The sequence below is a fragment of the Phasianus colchicus genome, chromosome 18 (genome assembly GCF_987193195.1).
Source record: "Phasianus colchicus chromosome 18, bPhaCol1.hap1.1, whole genome shotgun sequence".
Lineage (NCBI taxonomy): Eukaryota > Metazoa > Chordata > Aves > Galliformes > Phasianidae > Phasianus > Phasianus colchicus.
The window spans coordinates 3040576-3060880 of NC_143453.1; the positions used below are offsets into that span (position 1 = coordinate 3040576).

General features: G+C 51.7%; 1 protein-coding gene across 1 annotated transcript in view; it reads right to left on the reverse strand.

Moving 5' to 3' along the window:
- The window catches only part of RTN4R (reticulon 4 receptor), a 65612-nt gene extending 45901 nt beyond the window's left edge, over positions 1-19711 (reverse strand). The window contains exon 1 of the mRNA XM_090152728.1: positions 19123-19711. Within this exon, the coding sequence (XP_090008854.1) occupies positions 19123-19144 (22 nt within the window). The 5' untranslated portion in view covers positions 19145-19711. The remainder of the gene's footprint in view (positions 1-19122) is intronic.
- Between the last annotated feature and the right edge of the window lie 594 nt (positions 19712-20305).

Here is a 20305-nt window from a genome sequence, read left to right on the forward strand (position 1 = left end):
TCATCCCCTTCCCACGCAGCACAAGAGAAAAAAACTCAAATACTCAAAAGTCCTCAAAATGAACCAAAGAGTTCCAATTCCACCAAATAGCCTTTAATTTTCTGTCAGACGTACAGCCTACAAGAAGGGCTCTGCCAGAGGAAACCTGCTCATAATTAATTCAGCAGCCAGCACATCTTGGAGTCTTTCTGAAATCTCCACAAAGAATGCCAGGGATGGGGAAAGGGATAGGGGGGAGGTGGGCATTTTATTTATTTATTTCTCTTTAAAATTCTAAAGCCTTTCAGAGATGCTCTGACTTTTAAGGCTCTCCGGAGATGGCGTTCACATCTTTTTCTTTCCTTTCTTGCTCACTTTGCTTTGCAAAGTAAACCCCTCCAACTTTTGTCTCACAAACAAACCAGCTGCCATTCCTATGGAGCCACTGCGGGCTCCCAAACCCTTTGCTTCTCTCAGAGGCAACAAAGAGCAAATTAACAACATCCCAGACCCCTCTTTATGCACAATTCCATGCGAAAATACTCTATTTTGTAGTAATCTAGGCCAGGAGCTTGAAGCAGCCAAGGAGCCTGGATTGTGCATGCAAACAAACAGAAGCAGGTCATCATATCTTTTTCTCCCTTTTTCCCTCTAGATGGATTTCAGTGGAGCTCCCAGAGGTGGCTGAGGCTGAATCAAGCTGCATCACAAAGGGATAGAAAGGCCAGAAGCCCATCCAGCCTCCTGGATTCTCTCCTTACTTCCCTCCAGCCCCCAAAAGCTGCAGCCAAGGGGCAGGGCTGCCGCCTTCCTCCACCTCAAGCAGAAAAGCAAGAAGTCATAAAGCTTTCTTCTGGGATATCCTTTAGTTTGGAGGTACCCTTCAAGGCATTCCCTTGTGATACCTGGTAGGGCTTTGGCACAACCATTCCAACCCATGGCCTGGTTTTGGTGGAGCTGAGCATGGTCTGAACAACCCCTGTTGTTAACAGGTGCTCCTTGGTTGTATACCTCCAGCACTGTGCTAGCATCATAGTCCACATCTAAATCAGACCCCCACCATATTGGATGCTCCTGCAGGCACAATTCCTGCTGAAAAGAGCTGGATTTATCCCATGAAGAGGGGACAGAGCTGCAATAAAGTGCTGTTTTAGCAAAACCTCTGAGGGCAGCTGTTGCATGGGGTGGCAATGGGGTGTGCTGGCTGGCTTGTTCAGCTACCAAAGATACAGGAGGAGCAAGGGGTGATGAAACTCAGCAATTGATACGACCTGCAATTCATGTTTGTTTTACCCTCTGCTGGAGAAGTCTCCAGCGTTACAACCAAGGCTTCAGCTCTATGCTTTGCTGGAATAAAGCCTGCTGTTTTCATCCAGAGTGTATAAAGTGGAGTCAAAGGTGATTTACTGAATGGAGAGCAGTGATTTCCTGCAAGCAATGTACAGAACTCTACTGGCTGCCGTTTCCGACATCTGCAACCCCAAGTAAGACTGAGAGGGCTCAACTGGAGAGCTGAGGATGCTCTTGTGATGGGTAAAGGGAAAAATGTCCTTTGTAACTTACTAATCCAGCAAGCAGTGGAGAGAAAACCCACACAACGTTGGAGGTGCCCCAAGGGCATAACCAACAGCTTGGGTTTCTGAAATCAGCTCACAGGCAGAGAGCACCTCCTGCTCAGAAACAGCAGCAGAAATATCACTGCCGTCCACCTGACCTGGAAAAGCAGCTTAAGGGGAAGTGAGCAGATGACAGCGGCAGGGAAGGAGCCAGCGTGCCAGAATTAGCCACCCCGAGGAAAGGGGATTACATGCTTTGGCATGTCCTGGGGGCAAGGCAGCAGCCAGGGCTGGCAGGAGGGGGAAAGGAGAGGAGTCAAGGAAGGGCAGGCTGGGCAGAGGCTGGCACAGCAGGGCTCTGCAGCATCACCCCAGTTTGGCTGCTGCTGGCAGCAAGGCAGAAGCAGAGTGAGGAGCCATGCTCGGAGGTGATGCTCAGCACACCAAGCACAAGGTCTGAAGAGCAAATGTGCTCATGTCCATGGTGTATGAGAGGTGAGCACAAACAGAATAGGATCCATAGGCAAACATGGATGAGGTGCATTTCCCAGAGATATCCCAGCCATGAAGCAGAGTGGATAGGAAAGAAAGAGAAGCAAGAAACGTGACAGATTAATGAGCTAGGGCTGAAATATGAGACCAGATATTTTAGAATATGCCTGCATATTCCAGGTGCTCTTTAAATTTGTACAGTTTAGTTACTCTATTATGTAAAATTTAATTGCCTAAGAAACCCGTACATGCTCTCAGCAACCAAAGCAGAGGAGTCTTTTTCCTTCCTTCCCCCCTTTCCTTCTTTCCTCCCTTCTTTTTTCTTCCTTTCTTTTTCAGGGAAGGGCTCAGAGGCAGTGTGATTAGAAGAGACCCAATGACACTTGCTTTGAGCTCTGACAGCATTTTCTGAGAAAAGCCCATCTCTTCTGACTGATCTGCAGAGACGAGAGGATCAAGCCTGATGCCGTACTGGGCAAGGAGCCTATTTGGCTGAGAGGGAGCTCCTCAGCAGGGAGGAATGCAGAAGGCTGTGAGCCATGTCCATGGGCAGCACTCATTCACTCTACATCTCACTCGGAGCATCCCTATTGCACTGCACTCACTCCATCCAGAACAAGAGGGGAATGCAGCCCTGATCCTAGCAGAGGGCAAGCAAGAAGCTTCTGCAGAATGCTGTAATTTTTTCCAACCTTAATGACTCTATGACTCTATACCAGTGGGCAAGGCAAGAGAAAAAGGACATCTGCCCATAGTTTGGGTGTGGGAACCCAGCACCATCTCTCCAGGTGGAAGAGCAGCAGAGATGCTCAGACATCTCATCCCGCTCCCATAGAGCACTCACATGGCTGTGGAGCCTTCAGCTGCTGAAAGGCACAGCACTGAGCTGAGCTGCTGGGGAAATCTTGCTGCAAAGCCATTCATGCCCCTCTTCGAGCTATCGGGCAGAGCTGGGCATGCTGCAGAGCGATAGCACTGAGTAATCCCCTCAACAGACACTCAGCCTTGAAGAAGAAAAGCAACCAACAAAGGGATATTTAAGGTTGCTACTGAGCACTTAATATAGTTTATATTTACAGCTTAATGGCTTTTCAGCATCACTAACTTCCATTCCAACAAAAAGACTTCCACTGTATTGCTTCAGCTTAAGTGATAACTACATCTTCACATTAATAAATATTTTAAAACAGTGGAACTCTAAACTCCTCTGGCACAGAGCCGGCATCTGCTCAGCTGGAGCCTGCATTTGCACATGAGAGAGAACAGATGGAACAACGCCTTCCGGATCCCCAGGACCACAGCAGCAAGGAAGCTCTCCAGCCCCATGATGGTATAGCTCAGCCTGTGGGAGACGTTCCCCATCCTCTACATCCCAAAGGGGCCACCTTGTTGCACCCATGCATCCCACCCTGAGCCCTGGGGGCGGTGTGTAGGACCCCTGAACTCTCACATACACCCCAAAGTCTGCAAGACTGGCAGGTGGTTGCACAGGTCATGATAAAGTACTATTCCTCACAATGATGGAGATGCCTAAAAGCTCCTTCCTGAGAGCATTCAGACACTTCAGCTCAGGGAACTGGAGCTGGCAGATTCTTTCTGCAGCTCTCAGTCCCTGCATCATATTATCTGCAGCACAGCTTTGTGCCACTGGTGTCCCCTCATTGCAATGGGGCTTGGCTTAGCCCTCAGGTAAGCTTGGTTCTCCCATGCAGACAGGTTCTGTGACTGAGAGATGTAAGGAGAAAGCCAAAAAGCCAACCAAAATTCATTCTCAGAAAGAATGGTTGGACTCTGGCACAGCTGTCCAGGGAGTGGTGGGGCCTCTGTCCCTGGAGATGCTCCAAAACCATGGAGATGTCGCACTAAGGGATGTGATCAGTGGGCACGGTGAGGGTGCGCTGGGGTTGAACTTGGGCAACTTAGAGGTCGTTTCCAGCCTTTATGATCCTATGATCCTAAAAGACACCCAGGCTTAAGGAATAACGCTTTACAAGCCTGCCTCATGCCAACAAAGCCATAATGGGCCATGGGCCACGTTGTGCTGAGGAGCACATCCTCTCCCTGCTCTTAAACACCAATTCCTGCACAGCTTCCTGAGCCAGGAGCGATGCTGTCCATGCTCATCCTATAGAGCTTCCCAGATGTAAAGCTGCAAATGTGGCCTTCAGCTCGTGGTCGTGTATCCCTCCAAGGGACCCCATTGCACAACTGCCACACTCACAAATGCTCCTCTGTGCACCCAGCAAGTAGAGCCATGGCTGGGAACAACCAGTACACACCAAACAAAGAGTGGATCATCTCTGCTTCTAATTGCCTGGATGATTTACTACAAGGAGGGGAAAAACCCACTTTCTCATAAAGATCCAGCTCTGTGAATGGCATTATGCCTCTGCTTGCATATGAAATTTTACAAAGCTCAGTTGAAGGAAAACTCTGACTTGTATGGTACAAGATAAAAATCCTCAGCACTGACAAATGGATGTACCCATCTGCTGTGCATAGTGTTACCTCTCTTCAAAAAAAAAAAAAAAAGAGGGGGGGGAAAGTGGAGAGAGAAAAAAAAAGGAAAAAAGAGAGGAAAAAGTGGATTGAACTTTGGATGCTTTTCATTTCTCTACAATGTGCAGCAAACTGTGATTCCTATTCATTAAGGGAGAAGATTGACATTCATTATAGTGTGCATTAAATTCCTCATTCTTCTGCTACCCTCAGAATTAGTCTACAGAGAGTAGTAACCAGTAATTTCTATATTGAATTTCTAGTAACTACAGTGGTCTTTTTCTTCCAAATAAGCAAGGCAATTATAATAAGACACTCTTCCTCCTGAAAGAGTAAAACAGGCAACGCCACCTGAAAGCTCTGTTGCTTTCCTTTACAGCTGCAGTTAGACAAGCAGCTCCTGAAGGCATTTGGGAAGAAAGCCTTGTACCCCAGAGCACAGAGCTCTGCTGGACTTGTGGCTCTCCCTGCCTCAAAATGTCTTCCAGCTGTGGTTGTATATAACCATGATATTGCCAGGCATAGGAAATGCATCAAGTCCCATTGAGCTAAGGCAAAGAAGCCACAAGTGTGCACATATCTATCTTGCAGGACCCAATGTGCATTAGGCCTTCCCAGCCAACATCTCTGCAGAGCAGAGTAAGCCAGGGGTTGGCTCCCATATCACTTCTGTCCCCTCCTCATGAGAATGCCAAGAGGGCGGTTGTACAATCAATGAATATACAGATGTTATAATTATGAAACAAACAAGAGAGTTTGTCTAAGCAGATTATTATACCAAAAAGAGGATAGATAGAGTGCTTACCTTCATCCTGGGCTCACTGTAAAACTCCAAAGGAGGGATCTCCAGAAAAAGAGATCCTTCCCTATTGATAGTCAGCTCTTAAATGGGTCTAGGAGAGGTGCAGCCAGGCTCCACCCCTTCTGGTAGCACAGGTGAATTGCCTTCACCTGTGCTCCCATGGCTGACTCATTGCTCACCTCAGGTGATCAATCAGAGGTTCAGGCCATGATTTAGCAGTTCCCATACAGCAGTGTATAGGTTAATGGGACCAGGCTGTGTCACCCATAGCTCAGTCATCACTAACATCCCTTATCTCTGGTGGGGATTTGGATGAATGTGATCTTAGCAGAGCAATAAGGATAAGTAATTAGCTTCTATGGTTTTAACCATAACGGGGTTTTAAGCAGCCCCATTTCTCCTCAGACAGCAGGGGACCCACAGATATTGCACACAGATCAGATAGCGTACGGCACACAGTTTCCACAGCCAAGCAAAGCAGAGTGAGGAATATGGTAAAGGGGACAGACATCTTTTTATCCTTGCAGCCCACAGCTTTGGAGGCAAGATGTATGTCAGAGAAACCATCTGGGTGGTAGGCCAACCTCTGAGGGCACAATGAGGTCCATCCACCTTCTAAGCAGCCTTTGCATCCAATCTGGAGGGCAGAGCACATGGTCTCTTAGGTAGAACATGGCATAGAGAGCCCCCATCCTGTATGGGACTTGCCTCCACAACCCACTCTCTGGAGGACATCCAGCCCCACCAGCCTGAGCTGCACCCAGGAGGCAGAGCACTGCAGCAGGGAGCAGCAGCTGTTCCCACACGCCTGACTGGCCATACCCTCATCAAATCATTGCTTAAACAGCAGAGAAGACAGTGAAGAATTGTTACAGATGCCAGGTAGACCCCAGGTGCTTTAATCTGCTCAACCTATGGCAGAACCATCAGGATGTGCAAAGCCTGTTGGCACCCCTCCCTAGACCTTCAGAGCTGCCCTTGGTCTACCAAAGTCACAGCAAATCTCTCCAGTAGGGCACCAATGAACATGGGGACAGGGATTCCTGGTGTGTCCCAGAGCTGAGATGTCCAGGAGGAACACGAAGCCTACACCGCAGCACTCTGCCCTGCCCTGGCAGCTCCCATGGGCACCTTCAGAGACCTTCTGATGGAAAGCCTGATGCTCCAGAAGCAGGTGTGAACTGCTTACAGGCTCTTGGGAGCCTGGACATCACACAAACTGGACTTGTCACCCATCTGTAGAAGTGGTTTGGTGCCTGGAAACCCCTATGGTGGGAACACAAGGAGGTGGGCTGGGTGCCCTTGCTGGGGATGGAGGATACAGCTGCTTCATGCTGCATCTCTGAGTACCATCACTGCATGAACCCCCTGCTCTTTCACTGCTCTCTGTCTAGACAGTGAAGCCCAAAACCAGGCAGAATTTCTCACAGAGACACAACAATCCTGCTCTTCTCAGGCTAGGCTCTGAGGTCCTAACCTGTGTCCCTGAGGGACAATCTCATGGCTGGCTGGAGCTGCCTTGCTGGCTTTGCAGGGCCAGGATTGCTGACAGCTCTGCACGTCCTCATCCAGGAGGGAGAATGGCCAGGAGAGGGTGTGGGTGCCAGTAGTGGACACTGAAGGACATCATGGACTCACGAAGGGCTGAACAGACTGCTGGTGCAGCCAGCAGGGAACAGATCAGTATTTCTTCCCCAGGGCAGGTAAGGAATAGAGTCCATTGTAAAAAGAGCATCTGGAGCTTCTCAGGGCTTGAAGGTGCTATCAGGATTCTGTAGAGCTTGCATCTTTGCATGGTGAGCTGCCCTTTAGCTTTAGCCATGCTGATTTGTGAGTGCAGCACCCAGCCAGCTGTCACACAGCCTCATCACCCCCAGCTGACACAGCACGGGGTACCACGTGGAGTGCAAGGCAGTTTGGACAAAGCACACTTCCCAGTGGGCTCAAACTCTGTTACCAAAGCAACAAGCCTTGTTAGGGACATTCCGACCGCTGAGTCCACCAAGCAGGGGGCACAACTGCTTTCTTGCTGCTGAAGAAATTGCACCATCAGTGCCAAAACATGCAACGTGTTCCATCTTCCAAAAGACAAGCAGCTCCTGCCCTTTGAAGGACAACTCAGGGGATTGCTCTGCACTGTTAACAATTGGAAGCAGGGCAATTCTTTCTATAGGTTTTAAGAGGCATAAGCTCATTACAACTCTGGACTTGAGTTCTCTATCCAGGAATCCACCTCCTCCTTGCATCTCTGTGTATTAACAACGCCAGCAGCTCAAACCACAGCATTTGATGGTTGGACTTGATGATCTCAGTGGTCTTTTCCAACCTGAATGATCCTATGATTCTATGATCCTTCTGAACCAGAAAACATGAATATGGTGGAAGCTCCATATAATAACATTGGTTTTAAGGAAGTTTGGTCACAAAGGGGCTCTCTCTGGGCCAGGAAGGTATCTGTGGTCAAGGAGCATGCAAAGTCCAGAGATGCCCTAATGGTCACAGCAGGCTTTGGACCAACAGAGCCCATTTTTCCACTGGCTTCAAAGCGTGCCCCAAGCAAACCATTCCTGTGAGGGGATGACACTCTAAACCCGGTCTCCATTTAGATCTATTCTTCTCTGTGTACTTCATTTAGCATTTTTCCATGCAGAATTCTTGCATAGCCTCGGGGCAGGCTGACTTTTGTAGATATATATCTGGCACAGGGGCTTCAACCAATGTCCCTTGGATGACACAGGGCTACACACTCCCAAGTTGCACAGGACAGGGAAACCCATCTCTGCACTGCTCTCCTCTTTCCAACCTCTTCAGATACACAAACACGATGCTTTTTTGGTCCCCAGGCAGCACAGCTGGCCAAACCAAGGGCTCTGGCAATAGCTTGAATGCTTAACCACCAGCAGTTTTCCTGTAGAGAAAATCTTTGCTATACCATCTTTCTCCTGGGGAACAAGGACTGTATGGGCAGCATCCTCCCCACCTCACCTCATAGCTCTGCATTTTGTCTGCCCTCATCCATTGCTCAGTCATTCTCCAGGGGACTGCTGTGTTTATATTTTATTAATTAAGGAGATTTTAATATACCTGTGATGGATTTGTAATGTCTCTTATCTGAATTTACAGGGAGTTACAGAATACATATCAGAGCTTCGACGTTCTCTTAATTAGCACCTAAGCAAATAAGAGCGTGCTAGATCTGGAGATCTTTGGGGCCTCATGCTCCCCATCTCAGAGCCACTGGAGATGTGAATGTAATTTCAAACAGCTTGGAAGGGCACCTCCAAGGTATTTGTCATCGCTTTCCAAACCCTTATTTACTCTCCGCCGTTTCCAAAAAGCCCTGTGGGAGCTGGGAAATGAATCTATTTTCCTATTGAAACCCATCACATGGACATTCTGCTTGGCTATTTTTAGGGATGCCTGTGAAGGCACTCTGCTCTGTTAGCTCAGGGTGCTGCTGGCCCAGAGCTGCCCACGCTGGCTGTTCTGGAGGGTGCTGCAGGAGAGCCCAGCTGCACACCTTGTTCTCTGGGATCTCCTACACTGCTGACCCCAAAGCACTTCTCCTTCACAGAGACAACACTGGGAAGTGTAATAACTCTGCAAAAAGCTGTAGGGGACACCTGCACCACAACCAGAGCCATGCATAGCGCTCTTCAGGTTTGTTCCACCTTCCCAAACCACTGTTGAGTTCTACAGCTGGCACAGCCCACATAGGTGCAATGGGAACATCGCAGAGAGGCACATCCATGCTGACAGGAGCCAGCAGCAGTAACAGAGCTGATGTGACAGGGATGGCTTCAGCACGACTGGCCCAGCAAGCAGAGCAGAGCCCTCCTGGGACATGGAGATGGTCTTTGGTTATTCAGCCATGCTGAAATCCATCTTCCTTGCTCTGTCACTCCTGCCCGCACTGTAATCACATCTTTGTTTTGCTCCATAGACACCTCCCAGGGGCAGCCTGGAAACTCAGCCCTTCAGTGTAGAGTCGGCCCAAGCTAGGATGGTCCCATCAGTCACTGCCAGCCACAACACCTGGGATTCCCTTCAGCTCTGCACATCCAGCCAGGATGGGAGGTCCCTCCTGCAGCATCGCTTATGTCACATCCCATAAGAGCTCCATGAACTCTATCCCTCGAGGCGGAGGAACATCCCAGCACTGCTGTGCCACTGCTGCCAGCTCCTCCCAGCACCCACAACAGGGACAGAACCCTCCATACACCATCCAGGAGCCAGCTCAAGACCCCCAGACTTGGTCCACCCATCGGGGCAGCTTCTGCTGGCAATGAAGGCAGTGCGAATGGCAAGCTCCTGCTTGTGGGGAAGGTTCACAGAATCACAGAATCACAGAATCGTAGGGGTTGGAAGGGACCTCCAGAGATCATCGAGTCCAACCCCCCTGCCAAAGCAGGATCCCTACACCAGGTCGCACAGGTAGGCGTCCAGGCGGGTCTTGAACATCTCCAGAGAAGGAGACTCCACCACCTCCCTGGGCAGCCTGTTCCAGTGCTCCGTCACCCTCACTGTAAAGAAGTTCTTGCGCACATTGGTGCGGAACTTCCTATGCTCCAGCTTCTGGCCATTTCCCCTTGTCCTGTCTCCGCAGACGTTCCCTGGGGAGCCTCACCTTAACCCCCACAAACAGAGCATATGCCAACGATGCCCACTCCCCTGCCAGCAGTCCCAGCTTGATGCCCTGAATGACATTTCCCAGAAAAAGAACAGCACAGTAAATTCAAAGGTTAAATCTGCATATTTCCCAGGGCTGCTGGGAAGAGCCAACCTCTACTACTAAGATAGGCTGCTGCCAGCCTGCCATGCAGGGAGCACCCACCTTGCACCCAGTCGAGCTGCCCATGGGACCCTTTGCACAGCAAAACCTGGTTCTGGGAGGGACAAAAGTGAAGGACCACAGCAGTGGATGAAGTTTGGCCATGAATCTGCAGAAGGTCATTGAGGAGGAAGGCAGTGTTATCTGCCATGAACAATCAGGGCTGGATGTGTCCTGGGAAGAAGCAATGGAGATGATTCTGTACTAACAAGGAGAGCCTGAAGGTTGGCATTGCTGGATGCTTTCCTGAAAATATAAAGATCCAGCCTTTGCTAGATCTTCAGTGGACTTTCAGCAGGACCTTCTGGAAGGCAGCTCCAGAGTTCTCTCTCACTAGCCAAACACTCTCCTCCTGTGCTACCCTCTGTTGTACCAGAAGGAACAGCCAAGCTATGCCATTTGTCACCATGATTTCTCCTGATGCTACAAACTCTTTCCTCACCAGCTCCAACCCATTTGGGCCACACAGCCCAGCTCAGCCCACCCCACTGCCCCTGCAACAGGCAGTTGCCCCAACACATCATGCACCCAGGCACACGTGCACTCTGTGATGGGCGTTTTGGTCTAACAACCACACACCCTGCCTAACAATCCAGAAAGGCCCAGAGGCTACTTGGCATAAAAGACAATTCCAACTCATCACCTTCATCCCCAAGCACGAGAGCTTTGGGGAATTGGGTGGAGGGAGCTGCTGGGGTAGGTGTGTTGCAGCTGGAGCCAAAGCTTGGCTAAGGCCCTTCTGCAGGAGCTGCTGGATTGCACTAAGCCCTGCTCCTCTCCCTTGCCTCTGTGCAGGTTTTGACACTTGCAACAAGGTGTAATATTCCTCACCGTGTCATTTAGCTCCTATCACATTGAGACATTCCTGTGCCATCATTGTCTCCAATTATCACTTCCCACCTCTCCTCGTGCCAAGTGGCAGGCTCGTCCCTTTCACTCACAGCATCTCTCAGCATTGCAGAGAGCTTGTGCTGCTCCAGCCCTGCATACACGGAGAGCTCATATATTCAGCAGCCCAGCACTGTGCCCCTCAGGCTCAGAGCAACAGGACCACAGCTTGTCCCATCTCCTCCCTGGGGGCTGTGCCCTGCAGTCACACACTGGGGCAGCATGTCAGGTGCTCTGCAATCTATCTGACAGCAAAGCTGTACCTCGTGCCCCAGCTTCGTGCTCTGCCTGCATTGCAGCAGATGGCAGTGGGTGCCCCATTCTCACCCCTGTGCTTTTTTAGGAGTTTGGGCAAGGGGGTCACATTCAGACAAGCAACAAAACCTTCGCTTCAGGAGTACAGGAACAAAATAGAAATGCTCAGAAACTGCAGCTGACACAGCCCAACACATCCATCTCAACTGCAGCAAGAAGGAGGGGGCTGCAGGTGGGGAAACGGGCCCATGGCATGTGGAGAGATGCCTTGGCTGGCATCCATGGGGTGTTGGCCATAAACACACACAGAAGGCACTGAACACATCAGAGAGGTGGGATCCCCCTCCAGCAACAAAGGAGGAAATCAGCACAGGGAACCCTCCCAACAGCTGCTGGGGGAGATGCTCAGTGCAACCAAAGCAGGAGAGGCGCACCTGGGGGAGAGGTGAGCCTGGCCCCAGCACCCAAGCACTCCTCCATCAGTGCATCAGGTCAAGCACTCCCAGGCTTCCCATAAATCCAAGGTCCTCAGGAAGTGACCAAGCAAACTGCTTTCAAGAAGACTTTGTCCCTGCAGCCCAGCTGGCCACCCAGAAGCGTAGGATTAATTGTAAGCCTAGCAAAACACTAGGAAAGCCAAAAATAAATACAGCAAAAGAAAAACATTTCCCACTGGAAAGCCATGGCCAAGTAAAGTCAGTCTCTTCTGGGCTGGTTCCCAGGAGGCAGCTCAGATTCATTTATTCTGCCACTCATATAAATGTCTCTCTTTGGCTGTGCAGCTCCCTCGGTGCTGCCTTCCAACCTGGGAAAACAAGGGCCCCTTTTACTCACTCAGCACCAATCTCTGAGCAACAGAGCAGAGCCCAGGCAGCCCCAGCCTCAGGAAAACTGAAATAGTGGTTGCTGAGCTGGGGATGCCATTTAAGCAGCCTGCTGCCCACCTCACTCCTGCTGGGTTCAGCTCCATGCAGCCACCACCACTCGTGGCATCCCTGCGGCACCGTGCTCTTCCACCATCCATCACTGTGCACGTGGTTAGTGTCAGCGTTCAGGACCGTGAGCTGCTGTAATTACCATTATTAATTCCTCCCCCCCCCCCCCCCCTTCACGACATATTAGCTGCAAATTGAGAGAAGAGGGAGGGAGGGAGGAAGGGAGAGAAGTTCCTGAAGTTGATAAATCAGCTGCTGGCAGAGGAGCGATGCCCACACCTCAGTGCACACCAGGCACAGCCCCAAGTGACCAGGAACAGAATGAAGGAAAGCAGAGATACAAGTGGAGACCAAACAGTTACCCATCGTGGTCCCATAGAGGCCAAGCACTGTTGTCAGCAGTCAGTCTTCTCTCAGGACGAGAGGTGATGGTATTAAGTTGCATCAGGAGAGGTTCAGGTTGGATGTTAGGAAACATTCCTTCTCTAAAAGAACAGTGATGCAGTGGCAGAGCTGTCCAGGGAGTGCTGGGTTCACCATCCCTGGAGGTGTTGCAGAACCATGGAGATGTGGTACTGAGGGACGTGGTCAGTGGGCATGGTGGGGGTGAGCTGGGTTTGGACTTGGGGATCTGAGATGTCTTTTCCAACCTTAACAAACCTATGGTTCAGAGGAAGATGTCCCACACAAGTCTGTGGAAAGGAAACTACCAAATCCTTCAGACTGGGGCACTGAAGACTCTCCCCAGCCCCAGGACAGCCATTTCCAGAGCATCTCAAGCCTTGTGCATCCTACAGCACTCAGAGCTGCACTGCTGACACCCAGGGCTGCAGCTCCCCACAGGCACAAGGGATGACTAGATGAACAAGAGGGGAAAAGTCCCACGGGTTTGAAGGCCGAAAAAGACTGCTGACCTGAGGACAGAGTGACTTGCAATGAAACCAGAAAGCTTCCACATCACTCTGGACAGACAGCTCCCAAGCACCTTGCAGAACAGGAGGTGGATGCTCTTGCACAGCACCAAGGGAGGCGGGGAGCAGTAAATAAAACCCTCATGGCGTTACCCAGCCAACAAAACGGGCTGCTGTCAAATTGCTGGGAGGCTGTGAAAGACAGGAGTGTTCCCAGCGCTCACGCTAATGCCTTTCCTCTGAAGGGAAAGGGACAGACAGCCCTCTAGTGTAAAGCCAACGCTAACCACGTCAGCACGGCCATGGGAAGCATCACACTGGCCACACACACTTGGAAGAGCCCTTGGCTGGAAGCAAGGAAAGCCAAATCCATGTCTTCCAAAGGTTTTCCCCGTCCCCCTCCTCCTGCTGTGTAATTAAGAGTCAAGCTGGGTTGGCATCCCCTTCCCACACACGTCACTGTGCGTCACACGCAGCCCCAACCATCGCTCACAGCTTTAAGAAAAGCACCCAATTAAAATCAATATTTAAAGTCATCAAACAAGAGCGCACAAATCTTAACAGCCACACAATTCACTCTGACATAACGACGCAGGGTGCAGAGTCAAGAGCTGCACCGGAGTGCCGAGAGCGAAGTTCTGCCCACGGTATTCAAAATTTAATGAAAACACACCAATTTTAAACACTTTCCCAAATCCAGCTCACAAAAGCTGTCGCTTTGATGTGAACGGTCCCAGCCTCAGCCTCATCAGTCACTTTTACTTCCTCCTTAGTAGCTAAAGACGCAAATGAACTCCCAGCAAACTGCACAGCTTCAGGAGAAGAATTTAGCAGCCAGATGGTTCCAGCAAAAGATTCATTCTTGGGGAAAAAAAAAATGAAATTTAAACCAGTTTCCCCAGTGGGCAGCACACAGGAGAGAATCTGACACATCAGTAAGCAAAGCTGAACCGCTATCGCTGTTGTTGTTGCTTCTGTTGTATTAATGACCCCTCTTCCTAGAGAGTCATGTAAATTATAATTATCGCCAATAACGGATCAGTTCGTGCACATCCATGCAAGGCTCTATAATGATGCCTTTTATTTTTTAGAGGGCAGAAAAGAAAGCACCACATTCGAACACACAAACATTTCTTTGTTTCCGATGGAAGGTGAATTGGAGGCAGCGAGATGAAAGAAAACACCGTCCTTAGAAAGGCAACAAATGCAAAGAGCCATCTGAGGGATGCACCCAGTTCCTCTGAGATGGAACAAAGCTGTGACTGCCTGGAAACTCCCATCCAGGCAGTGAACCTCACTCTGCCTGTGGAATACCTCTGTTTTCTCTGTGCTTTTTCTCATTTCCACGTGGAATTCCAGATGTGGATGGGAATCAATCAGTCAAGACATAACTGGCAACAAAGGCTCTCCAGACCTTTGAGGAGATGTCCACAGATGAAGTACAGAAACATGCAGCACAAGCAAGGTTTTCTGAGTCTAAATTCCAGGAAGCCAACAGCATCATTTAGCAAAAGGACTTTGGTGACTTAAGGATGTTGGTGGCAAAAGGGAGAGAGGTATCCCGTGTCAAAGGCTGGTTTCTTCTTAGCTGGAATTTGGGCAGAAGGGGAAGCCAACAGCAGAGCAGAGCAAGGTGTTTGGAGGGTTATCCTGGATTTCCTCAAGAGTTTCCAACCCACAGCTAAAGAACACTTGAGCATAGCATGGAAATGAACCATGGACCCCAAACTGCATATGAGCAAATGATGGCTCATATTGTGAACAAGGCAGGTGCATCCCCTGGGCCCTGATCAGACTTCCAGAAATGGCACTAAAAATCATGATATGCAAGAACTTCCTTGCTTCCAAAACTCTGAGGTGCTTTTGCACACTCTTGTATGATGCTTTGACTTCCCTTGGCAGCTCCAGGAAGGAAGGCTATAAAATAAAACTTTCCTAATCCTCTGATTCCAGAAGCAGAGAGACAGTAAATACTGCAAAATGTGCTGGTGCTGATGGTTGGCTCCAAGCTGCAATGCTAAGGCAACGAGGAAGGCCAGAGTGGAGAGACAAACCTGCAGCACCAGCCCTAAGGAGAGCCCATCCATCTTGTCTGGACCCGAATGCTTCAGCTCAGGGCTGACCTCTGTGTGCACTCTAGGCCCCCTGGGAGATAGCTCAGCATCACTTTCCCATCATTAGAGCTGGAAAAGCTGAGCAATTTGCTCAAGGGTACAGAGAAGTCAAAAGCAGAACCTGGAGCAGCGTGCAGAAGCCCAGACCTCTGTGAGGCAAAGGAAATAGGGACAAAGCCCATCCATGCCACACGCAGATGCTTTCTGCCTCAAATCCAGGTAGGATTTCTATGTGTGCTGCAAACACACTACAGGAAATAACCACTTTGAAGCCACCCTGCTCTGAGTCATCACTGAACACCTCCATAGGAAAAATCACCCAAACCTTGTGCTGCTGCGTGTGGCTGTAGCTGAAAGAAGAGGTGAGTTTGCACACTGTAGCAATTTGGCATTTCTATGCCAAACACCCTTTGCTTCTTGACTTTTCAGTGTCGTTTTCTCCCTTTTTCTTTAGCCTCTGGAAACCTCCAGGAGTTGCAACCATAGCAAAAATGGGAAGGAGAGGTTGGGCTCCGTGGATCACAAGCTCCCACCTCCCTCCCACACATACAATACACAGACCCAATTGGCTCCAGGATACAGCAGAAGGATGGGAGGGAGAAACCCTAGTGCAATTCCCAGCCCTTGCAGGCACCACAATGCAGTGCTGCAATGGTACAGGATGCTCCCGCTTCCTTGCGTGTGCGTCTCCTGGATAAACAAACCCCTTTAGGAACATCAAAAGAGGCACTTGGCACTCTGAGAAATGTCTTAATGAAGGTGACGGCAGCGTGGAGCATTTCAAATCCAATGGAAGAGAGCACGTTTAATTAGACCAACTCCTTTCTTCTCCTTTCAGTTCTGCTTCCCATGGCCTCAGCCTCTCCACTGGGGGAACATCCTGCAGCACGGCCGAGCCACACGCAGTGGGCACAGCAGCCACAGGCAGGCTCAGCACAAGGATTAAAGCTCAGCTCCTCTCAATCTTCCTTGTCCTGCTTTGTGCCGAGGCTTTGGCTCAACCCATCTCCCCTCTCCCTCCTCCTCCTCCTCCCCTCCTTTGGGGCTTGGATTGGGGAGGGAAGGAGGATGCTGTGCTTTCGGGGCAGGCAGCAGCTCCATGCAGCAGCATCATTGGGCATGCAGGGCCCGTGGCAGCATGCCCAGGAGCTGGGATGTGGAGCATCCTTCCCTTCTCTGCCCTCATTTCAGTCTCTCTCACTGCTTCTGAGCCATAATTCATAGAGGTGCTGCTGGATTTGCCGATTTTGCTCCCTTCCTCCCCACCACCACCACTTCTGCACTTTATGAGCTGCCAACATAGCTGCCACTATGCAAAGCCCAAAGCACCCAAACATGGGATGCAGGTAATTAACAAAGAGCAGGGCTTGCAAGGACAGGGCTGCCACATTCCCCACGTTCTGGTCAGCAGCACAAACACCTGCTGCCCACAAACCACAGCAGTGCAGAGGACAGTGGCAGCTCTCACTGCTTCTAATTCCCTTATTTCCTGGGCCAGCTTTCTCTTAGAGGGGAAAATATCACCAAACCAGCAGAGACACAACCACATCTGCACTGACACAACCTCACAGCATGGAGCAGCACAACGGCACCTCGACATTTGGGCTGTGATATTCCACTTTAAAAAGCCTCTCGGAACACATCCACGGATGGACCCACAGAACGTCAGACCGAAGCATTGTGCTGCCTGGTGGGGAATAGGGAACACAGCTCAGGAAATGCTGAGGCTCCTTGAAATGAATGAACAAAGTACAGAAAGGAAATATAAAATAATGCCCTGATGAATGGTGTCTTTTCTTAAGGAAAAGAAGGAGCTGCTGCTGCATCTCCAAATAAATATTCTCCAAGCTTGGTGTGGGTTCTTATGCTACAGGGTTTTGTAATACATAAGAAATTCTATTTAAAAAAAGAAAGAAAGAAAGAAAGAAAAAGCTTGGAAAAACCTTTTTCAATATAAATAAATTGTGTTAATAAAGCAGTAAGTGCTGAGAACACCAGGTGAAAGCTCTGCCTCTAACTGCCCCTGGTGGCTATTTCTGGCTTACAAAGCACTCGGAGCATCCTGGCAGCCCACAGTGGGAAACATAGCCCAGATGCAGGAGGATGGTCACTCATCCAAACATCGTCTCCTAAGGCTCATAAGGACTTCACAGTCACACCTACCAGCAACCGACATAAGCAGTAGGGAAAGAAATAATAATAATCAAAAATAAAAAGTCAACCCCCTCAAAGCTTTGTTCTATAAATAAAACTGTTGTAACACGGGTTTTGTATTTCATTATTTCATTCGGTAGCAGCTGGAAATACAGGAAAGTCACGGTGCAGAGACAGCACTGCAGCATCACAGAGTGCCCCAGTGCTGCACCACACCCATCACCCATCACCTGGGTACCACTGCCAGCATCACAGCAGGCAGCCATGGGGCTCAGATCAACGGGTCAACCAAAAGCCTGTAGCACATAGCAAAGGGATGCTGGACTCTCAGCATCACCCAAGGGCCCTGCAGGCTGACACCACAACCTGCTCCCCCCTTGCTCCTCCCCAAGGTGTTTGCTGAACAGAAAGCAATTGGTCATTTTAGAACTTGAAAAGGATTCGAGCCCTCCAAAAGAGGTGGTGCATTTGGAGCAGAGCTGGGAAACATCCCTTTGACCAGCATAAATGAATGAGCTGGAGTGCTTTCCAAAAAGAAAAAGAAACAAAATCAAAATGAAATGGAAAAAAAAAAATAAAAAAAAAAAATAGGGTATCTTTGATGGAGAAAGGAAGCGGGCAGGAGATGGCACACATGGGAAAGGGACTCCGTGCAGCTCTGCGTGCCAAACGCTCCCTCATCCAGCAGCCTGAGCAGCGGTGGAGCTGCTACGAGGGGCTGATGGCTCGAGTTTAATATTGCAGCCCTTGGGCTGGGTTTCCAGCAGTACACTTGGGCACGCTTCTCCAAGCGGCCCGAACCTGAGAGCGCGTGTTCCTCCGAACGCAGGTCCTCATGTCGGGTTTCACCCGGACGGACTGCGAATGGAACGAGCGAAGCCACGAGCTCACAGCGGGGCATCCCCTCACAGGGGGCTGCAGCCCGATCCGTCCGCACCGGCAACTGGAAAGCAAAAGGGCCGCCCGAGCAGATGGAAAAGGGCGATCTGCAGCGAGAGGAAGCTGCTCTGCCGGGCTTCTCCACGAGCTCCTCTCGCTGGTGGGCACCGAAGCGGGCGGGGGTCCCTTAGAGAGGGGTCAGCCCCGCGCACATCCCCGATCTCAGGATCCCGCAACCTCCGCCAACTTCCCCGACCGGAGGCACCCGCAGCTCCTCCGCAGCCTAGTCGGGAGCGGAGCATCGCTCCTCGGCAGCCCAGAAGGGAGCGGAGGAAAAGCCGGGCTGGCTGCCTCCGCCCTCCTCTCAGGCTCCGCCGTTCCGGCCACCTCCCCCAGCAGCACGGGCTGCGCCCCGGTGGGAGGCAGCCTTGAGAGCGGAGGATGCCGCTTTTTCCCCCGGCCCAACCTCCTTAACACTTTGCCTGCCCCAACTTCGGGGGGAGCCCGGCCGCACCGAGGCGGAGGTAGAGAGGGCAGGAGGGGCCTCAGCCCGCAGTTCGCAGCCGTGTTACCCCCATCCAACCCGGCCTCAGCCTCCGCTCACCCCTCCGCCTCTCCCGGGCCCACAGAGATGCGGACCCCCAACCCGTGGGCTCCGGCCGCGCTCTCCCAACGGTGGGATCCGGCCGTTCCGACGAAGAAAGTTGCAGGCAGGGAAGTTCCGAGTTCGCACCGCACTGGGGGATGTGGCCACCTCGCTCTGCCCTGCCCTGGGGAGTCTCGGCGGGGGGGAGGGGGGGGTATTGGGGGGTGGGGGACGCACCTACCTTCAGCTATCGCCCTCTTCATCTTAGGGGTCGGGGAAGGCACGTCTGGAGGCGCAAAGTCGAGCGGCAGCGGTACAATCCTTGAGATAGCGAAGCAGGTCCTCGTGCAAAAACTTCAGCCCGAGCGCGGAGCGGAGCGCGGGGAGGGGGCTCTCCCTGTGCCGGTGCCCTCGCTCATCGGGGGAATGAGCAGCCCCCGAGCTGGAGTCAGCATCCAGGCGAGGCTCCCCCTCCCTCCCTGCCCGCCCGCCTGCCTCCTCCCTCCGTCCTCCCTCCCGCCCGCCGCACGCACGGGGCCGGGGCCGGGGCTGCGGCGGATCCCGCGGAGGCAGAGCCGGAGGCGGCGGAGGGGAGCGCGGAGCCTTGCAGCAGCGGATCCCGGGAGCGAGCGAGCGGGGCGCGGGGCTTGGAGAGGCGATGAATGTTTTATGGGATCATGTGGTTTGACGTGAGAGGAATCAGCCTAGCTCGGATTTACTGGCTGGAGGAGTGAGAGGGAGGACGGGGGAGACGGGCACGGGATGGAAGGAAGGAAGGGAGGGAGGGGCCGCTCCGGGGGCAGCCGGAGCCTTTCCGACGGCGGCGGGTCCCCGCGGTGCCCGGGCAGGGCGGTGCGGGGCCGGGAGGCTCATTCCTGGAGGAGAGGTGCCACCTAAAGGATGCCGCGGATAGGGCCGGCCGGGCGGCTGCGGGCATCGGGCCGGCCGCTCCCCCGCCTCCAACCGGCAGCATCTCCGGGAGCCGCCCGCAACGTTCGGCACGGGGCTCATGGAAGGATCCGGGCGCTTCCGAGCCGGCTCCTAGCCGGGCAGGTTGCGGAGGCACACGGCTCGGCTCTGCTCTGCCGCAGGGCCCACTGCCGGGGTTCGTTTCTGCTGCTGTGGGGTCACTGTGTTCCTCGGGGAGGCCCAGGGAAGGCAGAGTCCACATCTCCACCCCCCCACCTATAGCCGGTCTTATCCCACCCGTGTGCTTTTGGGATCGTTCTCCTGCGTGATGCAAGGAGAAGAGCTTACCTCAGTTTACCTAAAAAAGCATAATATTTATACTGGTTGGAGATGAAACAAAGTGAAGATGGTTTTCCATCCTCATCCCTCTCACTAGTTTCCCTGTCCTGGAGCAGACAGTGCTTATTGCATGGACAACTCCCATCTGCAGCTGTCCTGAGGAGCAGGAAGCCAGA